At 38.3% G+C, this 22,578-nt stretch overlaps 1 protein-coding gene across 1 annotated transcript in view; it reads right to left on the reverse strand.

Annotated features, from left to right (window-relative positions):
• The window catches only part of dync1i2a (dynein, cytoplasmic 1, intermediate chain 2a), a 42,298-nt gene that overhangs the window by 14,935 nt on the left and 4,785 nt on the right, over nt 1–22,578 (reverse strand). The window contains exons 5-9 of the mRNA XM_084420757.1: nt 13,580–13,695; nt 3,077–3,163; nt 2,109–2,271; nt 1,924–2,023; nt 289–414 (exon numbers count right to left, since the gene is read on the reverse strand). Of these exons, the coding sequence (XP_084276883.1) occupies nt 289–414; nt 1,924–2,023; nt 2,109–2,271; nt 3,077–3,163; nt 13,580–13,695 (592 nt within the window). The remainder of the gene's footprint in view (nt 1–288; nt 415–1,923; nt 2,024–2,108; nt 2,272–3,076; nt 3,164–13,579; nt 13,696–22,578) is intronic.

Below are 22,578 nucleotides of genomic sequence, written 5' to 3' on the forward strand. Positions count from 1 at the left end.
CAAAAATACTTCAGAAATTAAATGTTATCAAATGTATATACTATGTAAAAATATAAATATAGATTAATCCTTATTAAGGCTACAAAAGTTTTTCAGTCAAGTGCAGTGGCAGATTTTCTCTTTTTCTTTTGATTAACATTAACGTCATAGAACAGAAAAGTGTCGATCAGACAATGCAAGAGTACCAAATCGAGTTTTCAGGAGGTGTGTGTGTGTGTGTGTGTGTGTGTGTGTGTGTGTGTGTGTGTGTGTGTGTGTGTGTGTGTGTGTGTGTGTGTGCGCGCGTACCTGACAGTGGAAGACATACTCCGGTGTGGCCTTCTTGTATTTCATGTTCCAGACCAAAGCCACTCCATCGGGCTCATGTGGGGCTTCCTCATTGTTGTTGTAAGAGGCGACCAGCAACTCTGGATACTGTGAACACGTGTGTACAGGTCAGGAAAACAAAACTTTTGTCTATTTAAGAACAACTTTTGACTGCAGGCATTAAGTCTGGTCCACATTACAGCTCATTCTGGCAAAGAACCGCCCACTTACACACATTTAATATTTTTTTATGCTGACTGTTAAAAATATGCACACAAAAAAAAACCCTAAATAATTTTCATAGGGACAAAATATACTTTTTAATAATAATAATAATAATTTAAAATGCAAAATAAATGCTACCAAACTAGTTATTCACCTCACCGCATTCTAAACCATGTATAACTTATAAAAGTAGTAGACAACTCATATCAAGTCACATTTATTTGTATAGCGCCTTGTTTGTTTCAAAGCAGATTCATAGAAATAAACAGAAAAAAAAAACTATTGTTGCAAAATTCATCAATTATGAAATGATCTTAATTAAAGCTGTAAAGCAGCTCTACAGAAGGCAATGCTATCATTCTTCAAGTCAATCAATGTTGATTCAATTCAGTTCAATAACAGTGTCGATGTTGCAGTTCTTCAATTACATGCTATATTCAGACTGAAATTTAAGCTGTTATTCAGTGATAAAGAAAGTCATACATATTTGGAATAACACGTAGTTGAGTAAATGACTGAAATTTCATGCTTAAAAAAAATAGGCATAACGACACTTCAGTGCAGCTGTGCAAGTATTTTAACTAAATCTTACAAGTTAAGATATTTTTTGTTTCATTTGTTTTATTAACTTGTAAATTTATCAATTGGGGTTTGATGCTGTCACCTTTTTTCCACGAGTCAGGGACAAATAATACTGCCAACTGAGTCCAAAATTGTTATTTTCTTATGTTTATCAGATGAGCTAGAGCTTTTGCTTATTTTAAGAGGATCAGTAATATAATATTATACAGTATTATAAAAGAGGAATTTGTCTGAAAGAGATATTACTAATATTACTAATATGAAAGAGATAAGTAACAATATTACTAATATTTTCAACATTTCTGACGGTTTCAGACAAATTCCTCTTTTATTTCACATTCACTATTACTACCATCATCAGAAATACAAGCAGATTTTAAAACATAATGGTTCATTTTGAAATGTAGTGAAGATAATTCAGAGAAAATCCATGAAGAATAAATAATCAATAAATGTGTGCGGCTCTATAAAACTGAAGTTTTCTGTGATTTTACAGATCCTAAACTTCATCCAAACAGGGTCAAATTGACCTGTAAAATCAAAATGACCTGTACATCTGCAGATTAAATGGTTTTGAAGATCAGTCAAGCATGTCAAAACTTTTAAATGGTACTAGATTATAATAAATAACCATTCATGATTACAGTAAATGACTTATAATACATATTACATCCATATTATATCACTTATAAGAAGTATAAATTATTAAAACTTGATCAACACCTAATTTCATGTTTCATTTCATTTATCATTGTATGTACTGTATGCATGCATGCTTGATTTATAAAGTCAAGTTTTGAGGTCCCGTACCTGTGGGGACCAATCCAGACAGGTTACCACTCGCTGTTTGGACCAGCGGTCATCGACAAACTTCCTGTTCAGAGACAGTTTCGCCCCAGCCTGCATCTCACTAGATACACACACACACACATCTCACATTAAACAGTGCATATGAGCTGCTCTGTGATTATTATTATTTTAGGGCTGATGGTTACCCCTCCTTCTCCTCCATGTCACGGCCGCTGTAGTCGAAGAAAACATCCACGTGTTCGGACAGAGCGCGCTCCACGATGCGTGTGCTGTGGTCGAAAAACTCCATGAACTCCTCCGAGTGCAGAATCTGCAACTTCTCCTCCTCTGTTAGCTCATGAGGGGCCGCTGCACTCATCCGACAGACAAGGGAACAAGTGACAGGTGTGCAATCGGATGAAATTAATTCCATTTATAAATCAGAATAGTTGAATTCTTGATTCTAATGGTTAAAGGGATAGTTCACCCAAAAAATGAACATTAGCCCATGATTTACTCACCCTCAAGTCATCCTAAGTGTATATGACTTTCTTCTCTCAGACGAATACAATCTGAGTTATATTAAAAAATGTCCTGGCTCTTCCAAGCTTTATAATGGGAGTGAATGGCTGTTTCTGTTTTGAAGTCCATAAAAGTGCATCTCTCCATCATAAAAGTGCATCTATCCATCATAAAAGCTCCACACAGTTCTGGTGGTTTAATAAAGGCCTTCTGAAGCAAAGCGATGCGTTCGTGTAAGAAAAATATTCATATTTAAAACTTTATAAAGTAAAATAACTAGCTTCCGAACAGAACAAGCAATTCACTGCCATTATAAAGCTTGGAAGAGCCAGGACATTTTTTTATATAACTCTGTCTTCGACTGAAAGAAGAATGTCATATACATCTAGGATGACTTGAGGGTGAGTAAATCATGGGGCAATTTTCATTTTTGGGTGAACTATCCCTTTAACAAATGTTCCAGGTTCGTTCTTGTTATTCCAGTTTTGAGAAAAACAAGATGCTTAATTGTTGTCTAAATGTCTGAGCACAAGCATATATCGCACAGGGTAACTGCACATAAGTGGAAAAATTGATTTCGAACCACTGAACTATTGAAAATTTAAGGTGGAGTTGGTAGGACTGTGAACATGAGATGCGTTAAATACTTTACCTTCCTCTTCTTGTTTCTCCACTGGTTTCTCTTTCTCTGCCTCGACCTCTGGCTGTGGTGCAGGTGCCTCTTCCTCCTCATCTTCCTCTGCAATAGTCACATCACAAACATCATTTACACCAGAGCTGCAGTACGGTGTTATTAAAGGAGCCATGCTTTAAACTGTTAATACTTTACCCCGGGTTAAAGGGATAGTTCACCCAAAAATGAAAATTCTGTCATCGTTTACTCGCCCTCATGTTGTTCTAAATGTATATGAGTTTCTATGTTGTGTTGAACACAAAAGAAGAATGCTGTGAACCAAAGAGATGTTGGTCCCTATTGACATCCAGTAGGAAGAAAATACAATGGAAGTCAATGGGGTCCAACTGTCTGGTTACCGACATTCTTTAAAATATCTTCTTTTGTGTTCGACTGAAGAAAGAAACTCATACAGGTTTGGAACAACTTGAAGGTGAGTAAATGATGACAGAATTTTCATTTTTGGGTGAACTATCCCTTTAAGTACATTGCATTTGTAAACCATTGGTTAAAGTTCTTATGTGGATATTTATGAGGTTACATGGTCACACTTTAGATTAGGGTCCAATTCTCACTATTAACTACGACCTTTGCCTCAAACTCCTAATTACTGCTTATTAATAGTTAGTAAGGTAGTTGTTAAGTTTAGGTATTGGCCAGGATTACGGGATGTAGAATATGGTCATGCAGAATAAGACATTAATATGTGCATTATAAGTACTAATAAGCAGCCAATATCAGTAATATGCACGCTAATAAGCAACAAGTTAATAGTGAGAATTGGACCCTAAACTAAAGTGTTACCGGTTATATATATTCAATGAGGTTAGAAGTGAGAAAGTTTCTGATTGGTGTTAAACAACTTAATGTAGCACTGCATTCAACTTGGCCTAAAGACAATATGAACTGTTGCATGAAGTCAGCCAATCATATCAGAGGTCATTAACATATGTAAACGACCTCTTAAAGGAACAGTAGCCTTTTTAAATGTATGGATCAGAGAGTGTGATAAATGGATAACACTTTCCAATAGGGTTTCATTTGTTAACATTAGTTAACTACTTTCGTTAACATGAACTAGCAATGCACAATACTTCTACATCATTTATTAATTTTAGTCAATATTAATTTCTAAATGTACTAACACAATTCAACAAATATCAAAAGTTGTATGTTAATGCACTATGAATGAACATGACATTTTTTATTAACAAAGGATAATAAATGCTGTCAAAATGTATTGCTCATTGTTTGCTAATGTTAGTTAACATATTAATGTTTATATAAATGAGACTACTGTAAAGCGCTACCGATAAATGTTATTAAAATCTAAAATAAAAATTTTTGGTCCAAGATACCTTTAAAAAAAGCAGACCTGTAAAAACAGGACACAGATTAAACCACTGTTTTTTCGAGCATTCAGAGTGGGAAATGTATGTGTAACTGGTACTTGAGAAAGAAACAAATACAATAAAAGTATTTAAGATAAGATAAAATTACCCATCACTGCTAAAAGTGATGTTGGTAAAAGAACTAGCAGGTGATAGATGTTAATTTCACCCCGAATGCCCGTAACAGAAAATAACCAGGACTGTGGAAGGATTTTCTTCATTTCACTGGTTCTGATTAATATCAATTAAATAAGTGGAAAAACCAAAGTGAATCAGCCACCGAATTCCAAGTCCAAGACTGCTGACAGACAGTTTGTCTGATTGTTTGCTCAAGAACAACCTGGAGAGAGAGTGTGTGTGTGTGTGTGTGTGTGTGTGTGAACACTGTATCGAGTTTGTCTTCTCTGTAATCTACAGGGGTCTTCGCCATCACAGAGGTCTTAACCTACAGCCCGTCCAACAGACTCCCGGTGTAACTGAGACAGGGACTATTCAGCAGCGCATCCCATAGACACACGCAGGGCAGCAGGTGCCAGTGGCGGAGACAGCTGACGGCTGGCTGTGTGTATTAGGCAGATGGTTCTTCTGCAATTGTGTGTGTGTGTGTGGTGGCACGGGGATGGCACAGGGGTTTCTGCCTGACTGCTTTTAGTCAAGACTCTCTCCGGATACACAAGTTCATGCAATTAGAGAGTCGGCAGGGGGTCCACGGGCCGCTATTCACCCCTAAACACGAGCAGCTAAATGAAGCTGCTGCCCTGACCAGCTGTAAGCCACACACACAGCTCATCTCCGACAATACTCACCACTGAAGCCTGAACAAATGTAAAAGCTCAGGGGGAAAAAAACATGTTAAAAAGACCTCAAAGGAATAGCTCCCAAAATGAAATGTCTTCATTTCTTTGCCTTCATGCCATTCCAAACTCGTATGACTTTCTTTCCTCCGTGGAACAGAGGAGGAGAATATCTGAAGAATATTATAGCCCCATTACATTTTCAGTAAAATAAAAAAGGAAGGTCTGTCAAGCTCTGAAATGGAAAAAAATATAACCACCATAAAAATACCATTAGAAGTAGTCCATTTAAGGCTGCATGACTTTGGGATATATATATATATATTAAAAATGAATTGCCATTTTTCTGATAAATGTTGTAACTGTGATTCAAACCCCATATTTGAAGATTTTTTTAAATAATTAAATAATAATATTGCTGTTATTACAAAATAAAAATCTTCGAAGCTTTCCTGTAGCTCAAACAGTAGACTGTTGACGCTTGCAACACCAAGGTCTTGGGTTCGATTCCCAGGAAAAGCAAGAACTGATAAGAATGTAAAAATGTGTACCTTGAAATGCAATGCAAGTCGCTTTGGATAAAAGCATCTGCCAAATGCATAAATGTAAATGTACACATAATAAAAAAATATTACTAGGGATGTCCCGATCAAGTTTTTTGTGCCCCCCATCCGAGTAATTGAATATTGAGTCCCTATCCGATACTTGTATTTTCCTAGTGTTTGTTGCAGACTTCAAGTACATTAAAGTTATTAAAATCCCTCCAATGCACACAGGGATGGTGCAGAGAGTTTCTTAGTAATTATATCGAGTCAAGACACTGGTAGATGTAAACAGTGTGGTCACAATTATGAATATATAAACGTCTTGCATGGTATATGTACAATGAGTAGAATTATTGCAGCAGAATGAAAATAGTGGAAATAAAGCATGAATCTCACGGTGTCAGAATGGCAGAATATCCGAAGCAAGACACAACCCATATGGCAATGACGTGATGGGCGGATAAAACAAACTGTAAATAAATGACTTTCGAGTAATTTGTTACAAAAGTGTGCATTAAATATGCTTTACATACCGCCACCTACTGCATGACACCTGTGTGTTTACATGTGACGATAACACTATCGCACTTTGAAGCCTGTTTTTAAAAACTTGCGTTTTCAGGTCCCCAAAACGCCATTGCGGTGTAAATGAACGGCTAAAACGCATTTTAGTTGAAAACAGTGTCATGTAAACAGCCCCAAGACAGCTCTGTGAGGTATTATACCGGCATAAACTCAGGCATTTCAGAATGACCAAAACAACATTTCAGATGCCGCCGGTTAGTCCCATCGTAGTCACAGCTTTTTTTAACGCACATCAATAATCTATGTGTTTCCATTGTAGTTTGAGCGCATGTTTTTTTGCAATTGAGCGTATACGTTTTTTTATGCACGTTTTTTGAATTTTGAGTTTCCATTCAGGTTTTTTTCATGCGATGTCCCAAAATACGCATAAAAATAGGACGGAAACATAGCCACTGACTACAATAGCTCATGAGTTCCTCACATGTAAACAGTTTTACTTATATTAATCGTGTAGCCCTAGTCTATAGTAAACCAGAATGAAATATAAGTCATTATTCACTGAAAATACCCCCCTCCGCCACGGCTCTCAAATGAAATAAGGCAGCAAATGCCATTTAGCCACGACACGTGAGAACCACTGGAACCATTTTTCTAGTCAAAAAGTCACTTTAAATGGGAATATTATCAGTTAATAATGACTTTCAATGTTTTCCCTCACACAAAGCTCTGACCTCAGAACACTATGAACACAGCGCTACAACTAAAGACTTTGTACATTAGTCTAATGGACTGCTTTTGGTTTCCATTTTATAGGAAATAAAAGTGTCTAGGCCCTTCTTCAAAGATTCTCACCTAATGACACAAAGCCAAAATAATGAATTTCCTTTAATTTCTCGACAGTCATATTCGATAATCAAAATGATGGCTTTGTGTTACACCCATGTTAATGGCATGCTGTTTTGCATGACCAGAAAAACTTGTTTCAATAGAGAGCGAAATCGCCCTTTCCTGCAATAATCAAAATGATAATGTCATCTGTCAGCTTTTACATCGGAAACGTGTCCACGGCTCTCTCTGGAAAGGCCGGGTTTGAAGAGAGAGAGGTGGGGAGGCGGGGGGGTTCGCTCTGATGAGTTTATGGAGTCGTTCTGATGACACGGGCCATCTCGCCGTGCCGGGCCCGTACTCAGGAACGAGAGAGGAGAGAAGGTTAAAATCTTTCCTTTCAAGGGCCTCAATCAGGCTGGGAGGAAAACAGTAATCAGTGTCTTTCAGTCCGGGGCCCGAACGCAGCGCGGCCCTTTCTCTGCCAGCCAGACCCGAGCAATCAACCTGCCAGGCATTAGCAGCGGAAAGACAATCTGAAAATAAGGGGTGTAATGCACCTGCCAGCAAAAATGCCCATTTGGAGAAAAGCAAGTGATCCTGGTGACCCCACAGAGAGGAGGAGAGAGAGAGAGAGAGAGAGAGAAACATTTAACAGAATTCACCCTGATGGCAGATCCCCTTCCCATCGACACCTCATCTCAAAGCTGCAGCAATTATAGCTTTTGTATCCCTCAAGAAATAAAAGCTTTTTTTGCAGGGGGGGAGGGCGTAAGCAGAGCGAGAAAGAGAGCGGCCGGTAATCGGCAGGCTTTGTCAAAGGACAATGTATTAATGCAAGCGCCCCATGGGGTCAGAGGTTGTTCGAGAACAAGACTAATGCTCTTTGATGTCCTCTGCAGGTGCACAGACTCCGTCGCACGCCCGCAGAAAAGAGGACACGGAGAGACCCTCCGAACGCTGACTTCCTTGTTTGTGCTTGTGAAAGAAGACAGAGCAAACCGTAGCTCTGTGAATAAGACTACGGGACTTCTGCAACTCAATGAACGGGTTGTTTGTGATTGGCTTTACTCCTTGGAAAAAGCAAAAGAAAGATGTGCGCTTAGAGCTCACACAGGAAGATCAACAAAGATCAATGGTCAATGTCACTTTTGGTCTTAAGGTCACATTTAATGTCACATTTACCCTGGTTCAGCATATTTTTGTGGGCGAAATCCAGTTATTTCAATAGGAATCAACAGGATTTGGAATTTCACTTATGGCTGAAACGGCAACAAGTTGCTGTTTGGATTTAAATAGGCAAATGCGTAAGAGTCTATGATTGGATCATTATTGCATTGATTATTGTGTTTCTAGCATGTTATATGTTTGGCAACAGTTCTTCTAGCCCTAATTGATGGAGTGTATAGCTTTTCATTTCTTAAACAATCATGTAGGAAGACACATCATGGCCATATTCCAGGATGACCATGTCAGGATCGATGAAGTGTGAAAGAATGGTAGTGAGGAGCATGAAGAATCATTTTCACACATGAATCGTCTCCTCTGAGTCCAGACCTTAAATTCATTGTAAGTCTTTGGGTTGTGCTGGAGGAGACTTTACAGAGTGCTGGACTCTTGCATTGTCAATACAAGATCTTGACCAAAAACTGATGCACCTCTTGATGGAAATAAATGTTGTGATGTTATTCCCATCAAGAGGTGCATCCATTTTTGGTCAACTTGTATTTATTTCATTTTGTTGTAAAGACATTATAAAAAAAAATATACACCTCTAATGCCACAATGTTTTAAAATCTTACGGTGCGGTCACATTTAACATTGTTCAGTGAACGTTTGCTGGCAAAAACCAGTTATTTCATGAGATCGGGAATTTTCGCCAATGGGCGAAAGATTTCCCAATGCAGATTTCCCAACGGGTTAAAGTTGGTCATGCAGATTTTTCGCGTCGACCAACAGAAAGCTCTTTACCAAATTAGTTCTGTCTCAAAAAGTTTGTGCAAGAGCAAAGCGGGGGCTTTATTATCCCTATGATCAATGTCGCAATTCCTGTGTCATTGACTGATAGCTGATAAATGATGAACTAAAGTGTATTTAGGAGATGATGGACAATAGTATTCATTTAGAGATGCTGGGATCAGTGAAGAGCTAGGCTGAGGGTTCCTCACTTTAAGAGAGATGCTCTCCATATGAGAGGATCCTTGTGATTAGCACGGGATATTAACCCTCCCGTGAGCACACGGGCAATTAAAACAATCATATTTAATTCAATTTCATACTCTCACAACCCCTGGTGCTGCAGCAAGCAGAGCCGTGGATCGGGCAGTAATGAACGTGATTTCCGTACACACATCTGCAGCTTTTTTTAATGCACACCAAGACCATAAAACGGACGGATTGAAGCGCCACTGGAAAACAGAATCTCGATCTAAAACCTTCAGGTATTGGTCATATCAGGTCAGACTGAACATGAAGAAAAAGACTGAACATTTGTTATGTGCTGGAGGAGAGACAGAAGAGTGCGTGAGAGTTGATGAAATGATTATACAGTGGCAGGAATGGAAGGAGAGATGGTGTGTGTGTGTGTGTGTTGAGAGGAGAGCTTTTGGACAGTCTGCAGATAAGTCTTATTTAACACTTTCAATACGCAGTGGGATGAGGCTCAGTGATACAGGAGGAAAAAAAATGTATAGCTCGATATCTTTTCAGACTTTTTACGATATTTGACATGTATCGTGATATGATCTTTATGTAATTGCTCTGAAATAGCTTAAAAATATATATGATTTTTTCCCCAATTCGAGGAAGCATCCTATCATCCAAACAGACATTGTAGCCAAATATACTCAAGTACAATTAAAAATTATTGCAAGTAGTAAAATACAGTAAAAAGCTAATATATATATATATATATTCATTTCTCACTAAAGGGACATTAGGAATATTTAATTGTACTGATACATAACATTAACAAGTAATAAACAGCAATATTTATCTACATACATACGCTACTGTTCAAAAGTTTAGGGTTGATTTATTTTTTTTATTTTTTTAAAGGGGTCTTCGGATGCCCATTTTCCATAAGTTTGTAACATAATTTGGTTACAATTCCTCAATGGTTGTGTAAAACAACACCCTTTTTACCTCCTCAAAAACAGCTGAAAAAAACAGACCCGTTTCGGTGCATGTCTCTTTAAATGTTAATGAGCAACTCATTTGTTCAATGTTATGAACAAATAAATGCACAGTAAAAAACAGTACGAAATATGTTACAATTCAAAATAACTGTTTTCTATTTGAATGTATTTTAAAATGTAATTCCTGTGATCAAAGCTGAATTTTCAAAGCATAATTCCTCCAGTCTTAAGTGTCACATGATCCTTAATTTCTTATTATTATCAATGTAGAAAACAATTGTGCTGTCTTTACTCTCACTTTTGACATTTCTCACATATATTACATTATCTGTCTCAAAGCTGTTATACAAAGTGTTATTTCAGTTTTACCTTTGATTTTTATATTTTTTGTTTAATTTTTAGAATTGTTTTATGTATCTTGTTATTTTGTTAGTTTTTTTTTTATATATTGCTATTTAGGGTTAATTTATTCAATTATTTATTTTTATTTTGTTTTAGTTAAAAAAAATGTAATAAGTGCTTCCAATTAAAAAGATTAAACTTCTAAAGTATTCTGTAATATAAAGTTTACTGTAAGAATAGTAAAAAATCTAAAATTATCCCTGATAATATCTGCAACAATTATCAGCCTAATCAGACAAATGGCAATATAATTGTCCAATAATTATATAGTCATGATATCCCTAAAAATAGATCCCTTAAACGGCTTTCATTAAAATGTTCTTTCATTATCTCCTGAAAAAACATCAACAGAATAAACATCTCAAAGACACACACACACACACACACACACGGCAAAGCAGTGATCTTTTGTATTTGTCATGAGTGGGTCGGTCACACACATGCAGGAACGGCCACATGAAAGGGCACAACTGCAATTACACAAATCCTGACCTGCCTTTGGACACACACACACACACACTCCAATATCTCCACTAACCTACAGCTCATTTCCTGTGCCCCCTCTCGCTGTCTCTGTAAACGGATGTGTGTGTGTGTGTGTGTGTGTGTGTGTGTGTGTGTGTGTGTGTGTGTGTGTGTGTGTGTGTGTGTGTGTGTGTGTGTTTAATCTTGCCTTGACGTCTTATGTTTCTCGAGTCTCTGCAATTTTCCCTCAGCTTTCATCTCCATGTTCACTATGGTCAGATCATTTCCAAAAAGGGTCACACACTTCTGATGTCTCTCTCTCTCTCACACACACACATCTGAATAGCTCTCAGATCAGAGGCTTGCGCTCTAACTCTGGGTGCAAATGCAGTGCCACTCAGCAGCCTCCTCCTATGACTGACATGTGTCAATCACGCTGTGTGATGTTTGGGGTTGACCATGATCTGCATCCTCAGCATTATATAATCAGGTTCTACTTGTTTCTAGGACATGTTTCATTAGTAACCAAAAAGAATTCTGGGTAAAAGAGAAGATCCAAAATAGAGATGCACAATATACTAGTCCACAATCATAAACTATAACTAAAACCAATACTGCTTTATTCTTTATTAACTACTGGATTTTGATTATTGGCATTAGTTTATTTGTTGATTTCTATAACAGATTTTAAAGGAAATATACTATACTGTTTGTGATCTATACTCTACATTAGTGATAGACTAATGCCGTTTTGAGATTATCAGCGTTGGCCAATTACTATGTTCACTTGGAGCATTAAAGTGCCCCATTATGCTCTTTCACATTTTACCTTTCATATAGCGTGTACTATAGCTGTTTGTGAATGTAAAAGGTCTGCCAAGATCAAAGTACAGATAAATGGAGTAACTGACTCCCAAAAGAAGAAGAAAACATTCTGAACTGCCTGAAACGAGTCGTCAGTGATTCCGGCCTTACTTCTTACGTAGGTTTGTAACACATTTGCATAAGATCTTCATTGGATGCCCAGGAACAACATTTACTTTGAGCCTCAAACACTGTAGTTGTAGCTGAGACTGGAAGAGTTTGATTCGTGTTGATCATGTCGAGAAGACGCTGTTTTCTGCGCTGTGGAAGCAGCTGTGCACTTTGATGCACTTTCAAAAGGATGAGGACTTGCGAGAGAAAAAAAACCCGGAAAAACCAATGCCATCATTACTGTTTGCATCACTATGTATCAAGTGCTGAGGAAGATCCGGAGCTGAAATTCAGATAATGGACATTTCGTTTCCGACACACTGTAAGTGGTTGACCAATCAGGGCGGAGTAGACCAATCACAACAGACTGGGTTATCTGACCAATCAGAGCAGAGCAGACCAATCACAACATACTGGGTCATCTGACCAATCAGAGCAGAGTAGACCAATCACAACAGACTGGGTTATCTGACCAATCAGAGCAGAGCAGACCAATCACAACATACTGGGTCATCTGACCAATCAGAGCAGAGTAGACCAATCACAACAGACTGGGTTATCTGACCAATCAGAGCAGAGCAGAGCAATCACAACAGACTGGGTCATCTGACCAATCAGAGCGGAGTTGACCAATCACAACTGACTGGGTCATCTGACCAATCAGAGCAGAGTAGACCAATCACAACAGACTGGGTTATCTGACCAATCAGAGCAGAGCAGAGCAATCACAACAGACTGGGTCATCTGACCAATCAGAGCGGAGTTGACCAATCACAACATACTGGGTCATCTGACCAATCAGAGCAGAGTAGACCAATCACAACAGACTGGGTTATCTGACCAATCAGAGCAGAGCAGAGCAATCACAACAGACTGGGTCATCTGACCAATCAGAGCGGAGTTGACCAATCACAACTGACTGGGTCATCTGACCAATCAGAGCAGAGCAGAGTAGTTTTGTTGTCTGCCATTTCAAATGCACAAGCTCTTTAAAGTTGGGTGGATTCAGATTGGCTGTCAATATTTTTATCAGCTGGAAAATATCATTTTGAAAGTGATTCCAACGATATTGTTCCTCTGTGTCGTTATCGCTATAGTTGTAGTTTACACTTCACTATTCACACAGAATTAGAATGATTATTAAATTACTCATCATTGTTACAGTGTAATTATATATTTAAGTACTGAGTAATAATAATTAACTACATGTACTTACTATAGGGTTAGGGTTTGGTTTAGGATTAGTTGCATTATGTAATTATGCATAATTTACTGTTATTACTATGGTAAGTACATGTAACATGCAACAAGGACACTAAATATATAACAATATCAGAAATTGCTTTGTTTACTGGCATATAACATAAAAAAAAAAAATGTTTTGAATGGTATTAGTCTTAATTCCTGCATGATCACAGCTTACCCTCTTTCTGCTGTGTGGTGGTGGGCGTCTGCGTCTCCTTGGTGTAGGACACCACCTCTTTAGGCGGGAAATCCACGTGGGTCGTCTTCACCATCGCCAACTTCAGAGGACCACGTCTGGGAGAGCGCACAAACACACAAATCATACAGAGGAACTGTGCACACACTGCTCAAACATATACAAATTCACACAGCCTTTTAATAAAATGCTGCTGTCTATGTAGTAGAAAGGCTTTTTTTTTTTTTACTTGATGCTACATTGCTAGAGAAAACAGATAAAAAGGCCTGTTCCCTTTTGCCAAAAACACTCATAATGCACTTTTGATTTTGGCGCCACCCTTCTGTTGATCCGATTGTCCGTAGGGAGGAATACAAAATTGCAGAAGTTCAATCAGTAGTTTTAATAAAAGTCCAATTTCGGGTGTATTTTTACAACTACCGACATTGTAACAATACAAAATATTGTTAAAATTCAGCTAATTCATCCTTTAAAGCCTCATTTACACCTAGTTACAGCCCTCTCAGCTGATCTGATCATAAGTGAATAGCACTAATCACAGCCCTGTTTACACCTGGTATTATGATGCGTTTTGGTCGATCGGATCACGAGTGGACGACGCTAAATACAGGAGTAAACAGGGTGTGATTGTCCACTTTTGACCACTTCCAGAGGTTGTTGAAAACACATTTGACCGGATTGCTTTCGTAGTGTAAACACTCATGTAGTGAATGTGTTCAAACAGCCACAAAACACCGTCTACTGATCTAATGAGTAACATTATGGGAAGAGCTCTAGCCAGACGGGATTTAAACTTTGTCGGCTGAAGACCCGAGTTTGGTTTGAAGATGAAAAACATACCAAGCACAATGTTCTCTCACCATTCCTGATTTCTAACACACACTCACAGCGTTCGGCTGGTCTTGTGACTGAGCAGAAACTGAAGCTGATGCTCTACATATGTTTTTCCATCGTCTCCGTGTGCATTCATATGTAAATTACACAAGCTTATTTTGTCCAATAGATCAAAAGTAAAAAAAAAAAAATTACATTTACCCCCCCCATAGACATAGACCCTCCCCTCGAAGAAATCAGGACAGAAGTGGTTGAAAGTGGACAAAAGAGACGTATTAAAACACCAGGTGTGAACGGGAATGTGTCTCCCTCGTCTACTTGTGATCGACTATAACAGGTGTAAACAGGGCCTAAGAAAAGCATTGTGATCCAATCACCCCTACACACATTTATAGGGGACTAGAAATCCATGTAACATTCTGACATGAAAGAAATATGAAAAATTTGGACACACTTGACTTAAATTTGTTACTCATGATCTTAAAAGGCTTATAGTTAAATGCCTAAAAATTACCTTTGTACATAAATATAACCAGCCTATAAATGAATTTCATACAAAAGCAAAAACCATATTACATTTTTAATTAATTAATTAATTTTAATGGAAAAGTTAGACCGGGTTGTGAAGGAAAAGTTGCCAACAGTGCACTTGGGAACTCCTTCAATACTGTTGGAAAAGCTTGCTTTAAATACATAAATTAACAGCTCAAACATACATTTTAGTCTGGGACTAGGCTTAACCCATGTCTGTGAAACCGGGGGTAAAAATATTAACATTAATGAATAAATACTAAATAAGTGTGTCCAAACTATTGACATGTAGAGTCAACATGCACCAAACTCCCAGAATCACTCCCAGATGTTCATACAGGTGTAAACAGTCCCTACATGTCCTCTGGACATCACCGTGCTCGCTTTATAAGTCTGGTTACATTTACATCCACATCTGTGTGGCATTTAAAACATCTCGCTCTCGATCATATGCCACTCATGACTCCTCTACAGGTCTGAAAGAGTGAAGGAGAAAGAGCAGAAAGTGTGCAGTACCCCAGCTCAGAGTGAAGCAGAAGAGTAGAGGGGTCACAGTCCCAGTGCAGAGTCCTGTTAGTGTCAGAGCCACGGGACAGGGTTACAGACACAGACACAGACAGAGAGAGGTTGTTATATGAAAGTTGGCTAAAAACACAATGTTACGACACTTCAGAGCAGTTAAGAGACAAGCAGAAAAGCTTACACACACACACACACACACCACAAACATAGAAACAGAACCAGATGTCCATGTAGTGCTATGTTTCTAAAGGGAATCATCTGTTCTGATGTCCAGGAGACAAACCAGACTCCTCCAGTACATAATAAAATCCCATATACATTAAATGACACCATCATAGATGTACCATAAATACGAGAATTTTAAGTAAATACTAGAAATGCCATCAAAATCATGTTTTTTTATGTGACCAGATACAGTGCATATTATTTGGACACTAAATTGGTGCAATGTTCGGCCAAAAAGCTGTCTGTCACCTGAATAATTGTCTTAGGTAAGGTCTACACAGGAGGTGAAAAATGCGAGTGCAGATTTGGGGTTGTCACAATTGGTTATTTGTAGGGGTCTGAGACCTCTAACTTCTAAGTATGGGTCATTTTAAAGTCAACGTGAAATGAAATCTGCCACCTTTTTCCCTCTGAGTTAAAAATAAGTCAAAAAGGAAAGTAGCACAAGAGGTGTTTACATTATGATGAAAGATACAAAAATTGTTTTATAAAACTATTCTATAGCTATTGATGAACATTCTCTTGACTGTGAATGCAGCTGGTGTATAATGTGTGGTGTTCGATGAAGCTTCTTGCTGAGCACCAGCGCAGGGTCTGAAACTGAAGTCTTCTATTAAGACAGTGGGGCATGAAATAGCCTTCATCTCTCAAAACAACAGACTGATGCAAATCTACAGATTATTTTAGGCCATTTTTGATAGAAAAAGACATTGTATTGTGATTTCTCCACTCCTTTAAGGCCCCGATAATCTTCAAGTGAAATTGGAAACCGAACTGGCGTGACGTCATTTCGGACAAAATCAGGCCAGAACTAACTTTCTTCGGCGTTCGCTTCTGGAGTTTGAAACAGCCAAAGTGAACTTTACAGAAAAGTTTGCTCCAGCTGATAAACACCGTTAGTCCGTGGCGATGATGTGACAGGTAGCGTGGCTCTGAGGCTCCGCCTTCTTTGACGTGTAAATCTTCTCTGGTTAACTTCTTCTGTTCAGTCCGCCGAGGTCAAACGTGAGTAAAAACGTGAACGGCACTGGAGAGGTGCTTTATAGCAGGAATTGAAGTTGTTATTCTAATTGAAAGAGACACTTTAAAGGTATAGTGGAGGATTTTCTTTTTCCGGGTGGATCATCAAGACTATTGGTCCTCCTAGTTGTCAATCATTCTGGTGATATGTTTACGTAAGGCCGTCGTACGTGCTCGTCCCTAGGTAGTTTTCGCTTTCTGCACATGCGCACTTTCAGGTGTATATGTGTGGTGAGCTACGGTTTCAGCCATTCATTGAAGCTCGCCGTTCTCACCGGGTTTTTTTCAAAATGTCTGAGGGTCGCAAGAGAAAAAGTGTCTACGAATTGTATGACAAGAAGAGAAAGGCCTCTGAAGAAAGAAACAAGACCAGAGTGTTTTTGGGAGAATATTTCACACGCTGGCGTGCGCTAAAAGCACAGGTTGGGCTTCCCACTGACGCCTCAGTCGCGAAGTTTCTACTCGACAGGTAAAGTTTGGCATGCTATTTGGAGAAATCCGTTTAAAATCACTGCTAGTAAAAGTTAATGTAAGCTTTGATTAGCGATGCTAGCCCTGGCACAAGTCACGCACTAGGCTCGTGCATGCTCTCTCGTGCACACGTTTAATAGGCGTTCCCTCTCGGGAGCAGGTAGAGGGTTGCGCATGTGCATTTTTTCAAAAAGTGGAGAGGGCGGTTCTTTTCTAAAATTCGGGAAAATCCTCCGCTATACCTTTAAAGCAATCAGTTGCACTTTATTTTTTAGTACGTGCACTTACATGTACTTCCCTAAGAAAGTACTGGGTAATATATGGTAAATACATGGGTTAAGGTTAGGTTTAGTGGTAGGTTCAGGGTTAGTACCTACTTATTACCCAGTTATTGCAATTACTATAAGATGTACATAGTTTGTACATGGGGAACAGAACTGTAAAATAAAGTGCTACCAAGAAATCTATTGTTTAAATAATCGTGACGTGACTGGAGTGCTGAATTGTAGAGCTGGTGCAAACATTTCCACATCGCTATGTTGAGATGCTTTATTAACCCTCTGGGGACCAAAAACGCGCCCGCGCGTTTTGCTCGGTTTTTTTTTTTAGCAATGAAAATAAACACTAAATGCTCTGTTAATTTTGATCTTTCATTTTCGTGTAATACATCAATCGATCCTGTTCAGTTTCTATTTTTTTTCTGTATACTCACAATAAAAATAAAGTGTTTTGCTTTTTGACAAATAAAGAAAAATTAACACGATGCGATTTATGCCTTCTCTCTGTCAGTAAACTCCCATTTGAAACGCGTTCGAAAATGATCTATAACTCCGCGAAAATTCAGTCAAACAGGCAAACAGACCCACGGGCATAAAGCTTGAGATCGCATCTTTTAAATGAAGTAATTTATATAAAAAACAAATATTCTTAGCTTCTGTAATCTGTATAAAAAGAGAGCGACTCCAGTCGAGCTCATTACGAGCCATTCAAAAGTAATTCGACCACTCCCCGGAGAGCGCGCGCTATTCAAATGCAAATTCTGAGAACCATTTCAGTCTGTGAAACGCCCCCACATCAGCTGTAAACAAAGCGCCGCGAGTGAGGCATAATATAGCCTACCTTATGGAGAAAAGTTTCCTCAGAACAGTGCTGATATGAGGAGCAATATCTCCTGATATGAGGAGCAGATCCCGCTGAGGAGTGAGGTAGGCTGTTTTCTTTTCTCAAGTGTGGAATAACGTTATGGAATAACGTTAGTGTAGGCTTATGCAAACCGCAAAAAGATGAATTGCATTTCTATAATATGACTTGCGTTTCTGTGAGCTGAATGAAGGGTACATATTTGTAAAGACTGTTTAGCCTAAATATGAATCGCGCGTCTGTGCGTGAAAATAAACTGCTTTGCTATAGCCTACTGAGATGAGTAAAAATCGACTGGAATATGTTGAAATAAAATGTATTTGTATAAGCAACGTATTAAACTGCAAATTAGCATTTATATGCCCTAATATATCATAAAAACAACGTTACAGTCACTCACTTGTTGACTAGATTTGGGTACAGTTTTTAGGCTACTGTAGAATATACTGCCACATCAAATAAGCTTTTGTTTAGCAATTTCTGCTCATATCTAACGTTATATATATATATATATATATATATATATATATATATATATTATTTTTGTCAAAAATAAAGTCATAGACTAAGATGTTAGATGTTCCAATGTTGGCTATATTCAAACTAATGAATACATATGATAAAATGTAGGCCTATAATCTTTTTTCTTTTTCTTTTTTACAAAGAAAGAGTACACTTGAAATATAGTTGAAATTGTAATAATTGTTATTATTGTTAAATTAACATTTTTTATAAAATAACAAAACATATTTACAAGAGAGATGTAAGCGAAATCTTAAATGGTCAATATAAGTCTTCTTCTAAATACATCTTTTGTCCTTGCATTGTGGCTCAGTCAGTGTCACACCTGAATGAATGGCTAATTATGCAGAGTCATTATGCAGAGTGGGTGGGACATTGTAATCTAAGGTGCAAACTACTCCTCCCCCTCGCATATTGGCTTTCCAAGCAAAACCTGTTTTACACCATTTAAATCAATGTATTTTTTTTTTGTGAACGATAAAGCAAGACTATTTTCACATAATTTTGAAGCTAGAACTCAAAGGGACAACATCCATTAGTCAAAAGTCTTGTGGACACATATTTAATATGTGTTTTGTGGTCTTAATTCAGCAACTTTCATTTTAATTTTTTCCAATAACCACGCATAAACATTATTCTCTTAAAAATACAAACATCTACATACACGTTGCTCGCATATTATGGTAGCCCTGTTTGTGCTATATAGAGTGAATTTACACCTTTTCCATTAACATGTTCATAAATAACTGAAAAAAGCACAAATGTCAAGGCATGTCAGAACATCTCAAGGACCCCCAAAACAGCTTGGTCCCCAGAGGGTTAAAGGCCCACTTAAGTGCCTTGAAACACGCAGCATTATTCAATGTGGTGACGTAATTTCCACTGTAACAGGAAGACAGGGCGGGACATATCCAACAGCTCCTCCCCTTTTTTAAATAGCCAATAGCGTTTAGTTTATATCACATCTCGGCCGGAGCCGTTGAGCTCGGTAAACCCGCAGTTTCCTCCTAATCTCGAACCGTTTCTCCTCCTAATCTCCTCCATCGCTTTAAAATACAGCATTCAGTGCAGAATTCAAATGGGTCCGATACGTTTTCTGGTCCGCGGGACTCGCTCATATGATCCGCTCTGTGCTGTCGTGTCTCTGGACTGTGTTCAAGTGACACTAACGTGAAACCAGACTTCATTCGCCCCAATGGAAAGCATATTTGCACTGTCTGAATCATTCCCTATCCCCAATATAGTGAACTATGTGCCATTCACCATGTAGAAAATAGTAAATGTGTGAACAAGTGACCGATTTTAGCTGCAGCATCTATTTATAATGTAGGGGGCGGGGCTTCAGATTCTAGAGAGCATTTGATTGGACAGAAAATCTGATGAGAAGCTGAAGTGCAGAGTGATGTCATCAAAATCTTTGATGCATAGGGGCGAAAGTGAGAGACTGTACGTTTTGAACGCTTATATCTTCTAAATGTAAATGTTGTCATTGTTTTGGAGCACACTAGCTTATAGATAACAGTAGGCTAACCACATATTCATACTAAAAGCCAAAAAAAGACTTTAACTGCTGTTTTCTCACCGCTGTAATTTTGTTGTGTGTTTATTTTGTTATTGAGAACAAAGAACACAGCACATATTTATATATGATGAAATAAGCTCACGTAATTTACATATGAACACAACCAGAGACGATGGAAAAACACACGGAGAGCATCAGCTTTAGTTTCTGCTCAAGACCAGCCGAACGCTGTGAGTGTGTGTTAGAAATCAGGAATGGTGAGAGAACATTGTGCTTGCTACGTTTTTCATCTTCAAACCAAACTCGGGTCTTCAGCCGACAAAGTTTAAATCCTGTCTGTCTAGAGCTCTTCCCATAATGTCAACCACATGAGTGTTTACACTACGAAAGCAATCCGGTCAAATGTGTTTTCGGTGGACAAGCTTAAAATGTTTTAGTCCCCGTTTACTCCTGTATTTAGCGTCGTCCACTTGTGATCCGATTGACCAAAACACATCTTAATAGCAGCTGTAAACAGGGCCTTAATGATTGGAGAAATCCTGCATTCATCACCAGAGAGAAGTCAGTTGTTTTTACTGGAAGGTCCGGTCATGGCATTTTGATGAAACATTATGAGGTCAGTAAGTAAATGTAAAAAAAAAAAAAAAACAGGTATCAATGACTGGTTCACAATAAATGCATATCTATAATATGCATTTAGAAAATAAATAGGGTTCATTTTTATTTCATTCTGACTTTAAAAGGGCAATGAAATCCTAACAGATCCTGACACTAAACCGACCCACATCAGCGGAAGCACAACCCGAGGCTGTGTGTGGTCATGAGTGCATCAGACGGAGTGTGACTGTGATGAGGGAGAATGTGTGTGTGCAGTCGGTAACATGACCTGCATGTGTGTAGGAAGTGGTGAAGTGGTGCGGGATATGAGTGGACACGGAGCCCCGGGGGCATCTCTGTGTGTGTGTGTGTGTGTGTGTGTGTGTGTGTGAGAGAGCTTCTGCTGTAATCAGGGGTTAAACACTCTCCACGGCAGCTCTTCACTGCTCCCACAGGTCTTATTCCAGCATAAAAATCTATAACATTTATATATTCATATTGTTTTACTAGCTGGAGCCATGGCCTAGTAGTGCTTAGCTCATGTGCCTCAGAAAAGCATTGTGGGAAATGCGTGTTCGGTTCTAGCCTGTGTCGTCAGGGAATAGAGATCGCATTTTAACACTCCAGAATATGTTCCAGTTTCCCCTCTATTTTGACTATCAATAATAAAATGGCAATATTGTTTTACAACCAGATTTTTTTTAACCCTAAACTAGAATCTGGTACTGATAATTCACAGCTGTCTCCTAACGGATATAATGTAAGGCTGAGCAACACTATAGGCAAAGGGTTAAAAAAAAATTATAAGACTGAACTGCTTTTACTATTCTGTTGAAGTAATGTAGGAATGATGTATTATTTGTACTTTTTTTAACAGGTTTTTGGTTAAACAAGGTCTTTGGTTTCCACAAGCTCAGGATATTTTCATGTTTTATTCTACGACATAAAATGCATCAGTAATAAGTGATTCTTAAAAACTGTCTAAAAGGGACTATCGAGCTTGTCGGGGATATTAAACGTCATCAGCCGAACAGATAAACTCATCTACTAACTAGTCGCTTTCACAGCTTTACCACAGTTTGTTTATAATTGAGGTCTTGCAAACTATTATAACTCAAACTTTCAGGGAAAATGTTTTTTAGAATAAAGACTGAAAGAGTTATTAAGCTTAATGTCAGAGGCATTGAAGTCATGTGATGTGACCGCAGTGTAGTTCGTTTATAGCGTACATTTAGCTTTTTACTTCTGCTGTTTGTTTTTAGGTTTCAAAATTCACAAAAGTAAATTGTGAAGATTATCGTGATGAACAAAACATGTAAAAATCATAAGCTTTTGTTGGTTTGTCAAAAAAATTGTTTTCGCAAACTTTCAAATTGGCCTACAAAAACACATCGTCAGTGCAGCCCTCCATACAATTATCATTGATTGGAGCTTTTTGCAGTGCATTCTGGGATAGTCTTCTTTGTAGATACGATTCTCCTTTAGAATATGGCTTAGAAGGCCGCATCATCATCATCATTTTGGAACAGCTTTTACATTAAGAGCACATCCGTGGTGCTCTCGAACGCAGACTAGATGGGCAGCGCACTAGGTGTTG

This window comes from Rutilus rutilus (genome assembly GCF_951802725.1).
Source record: "Rutilus rutilus genome assembly, chromosome: 10".
Classification (NCBI taxonomy): Eukaryota; Metazoa; Chordata; class Actinopteri; order Cypriniformes; family Leuciscidae; genus Rutilus; species Rutilus rutilus.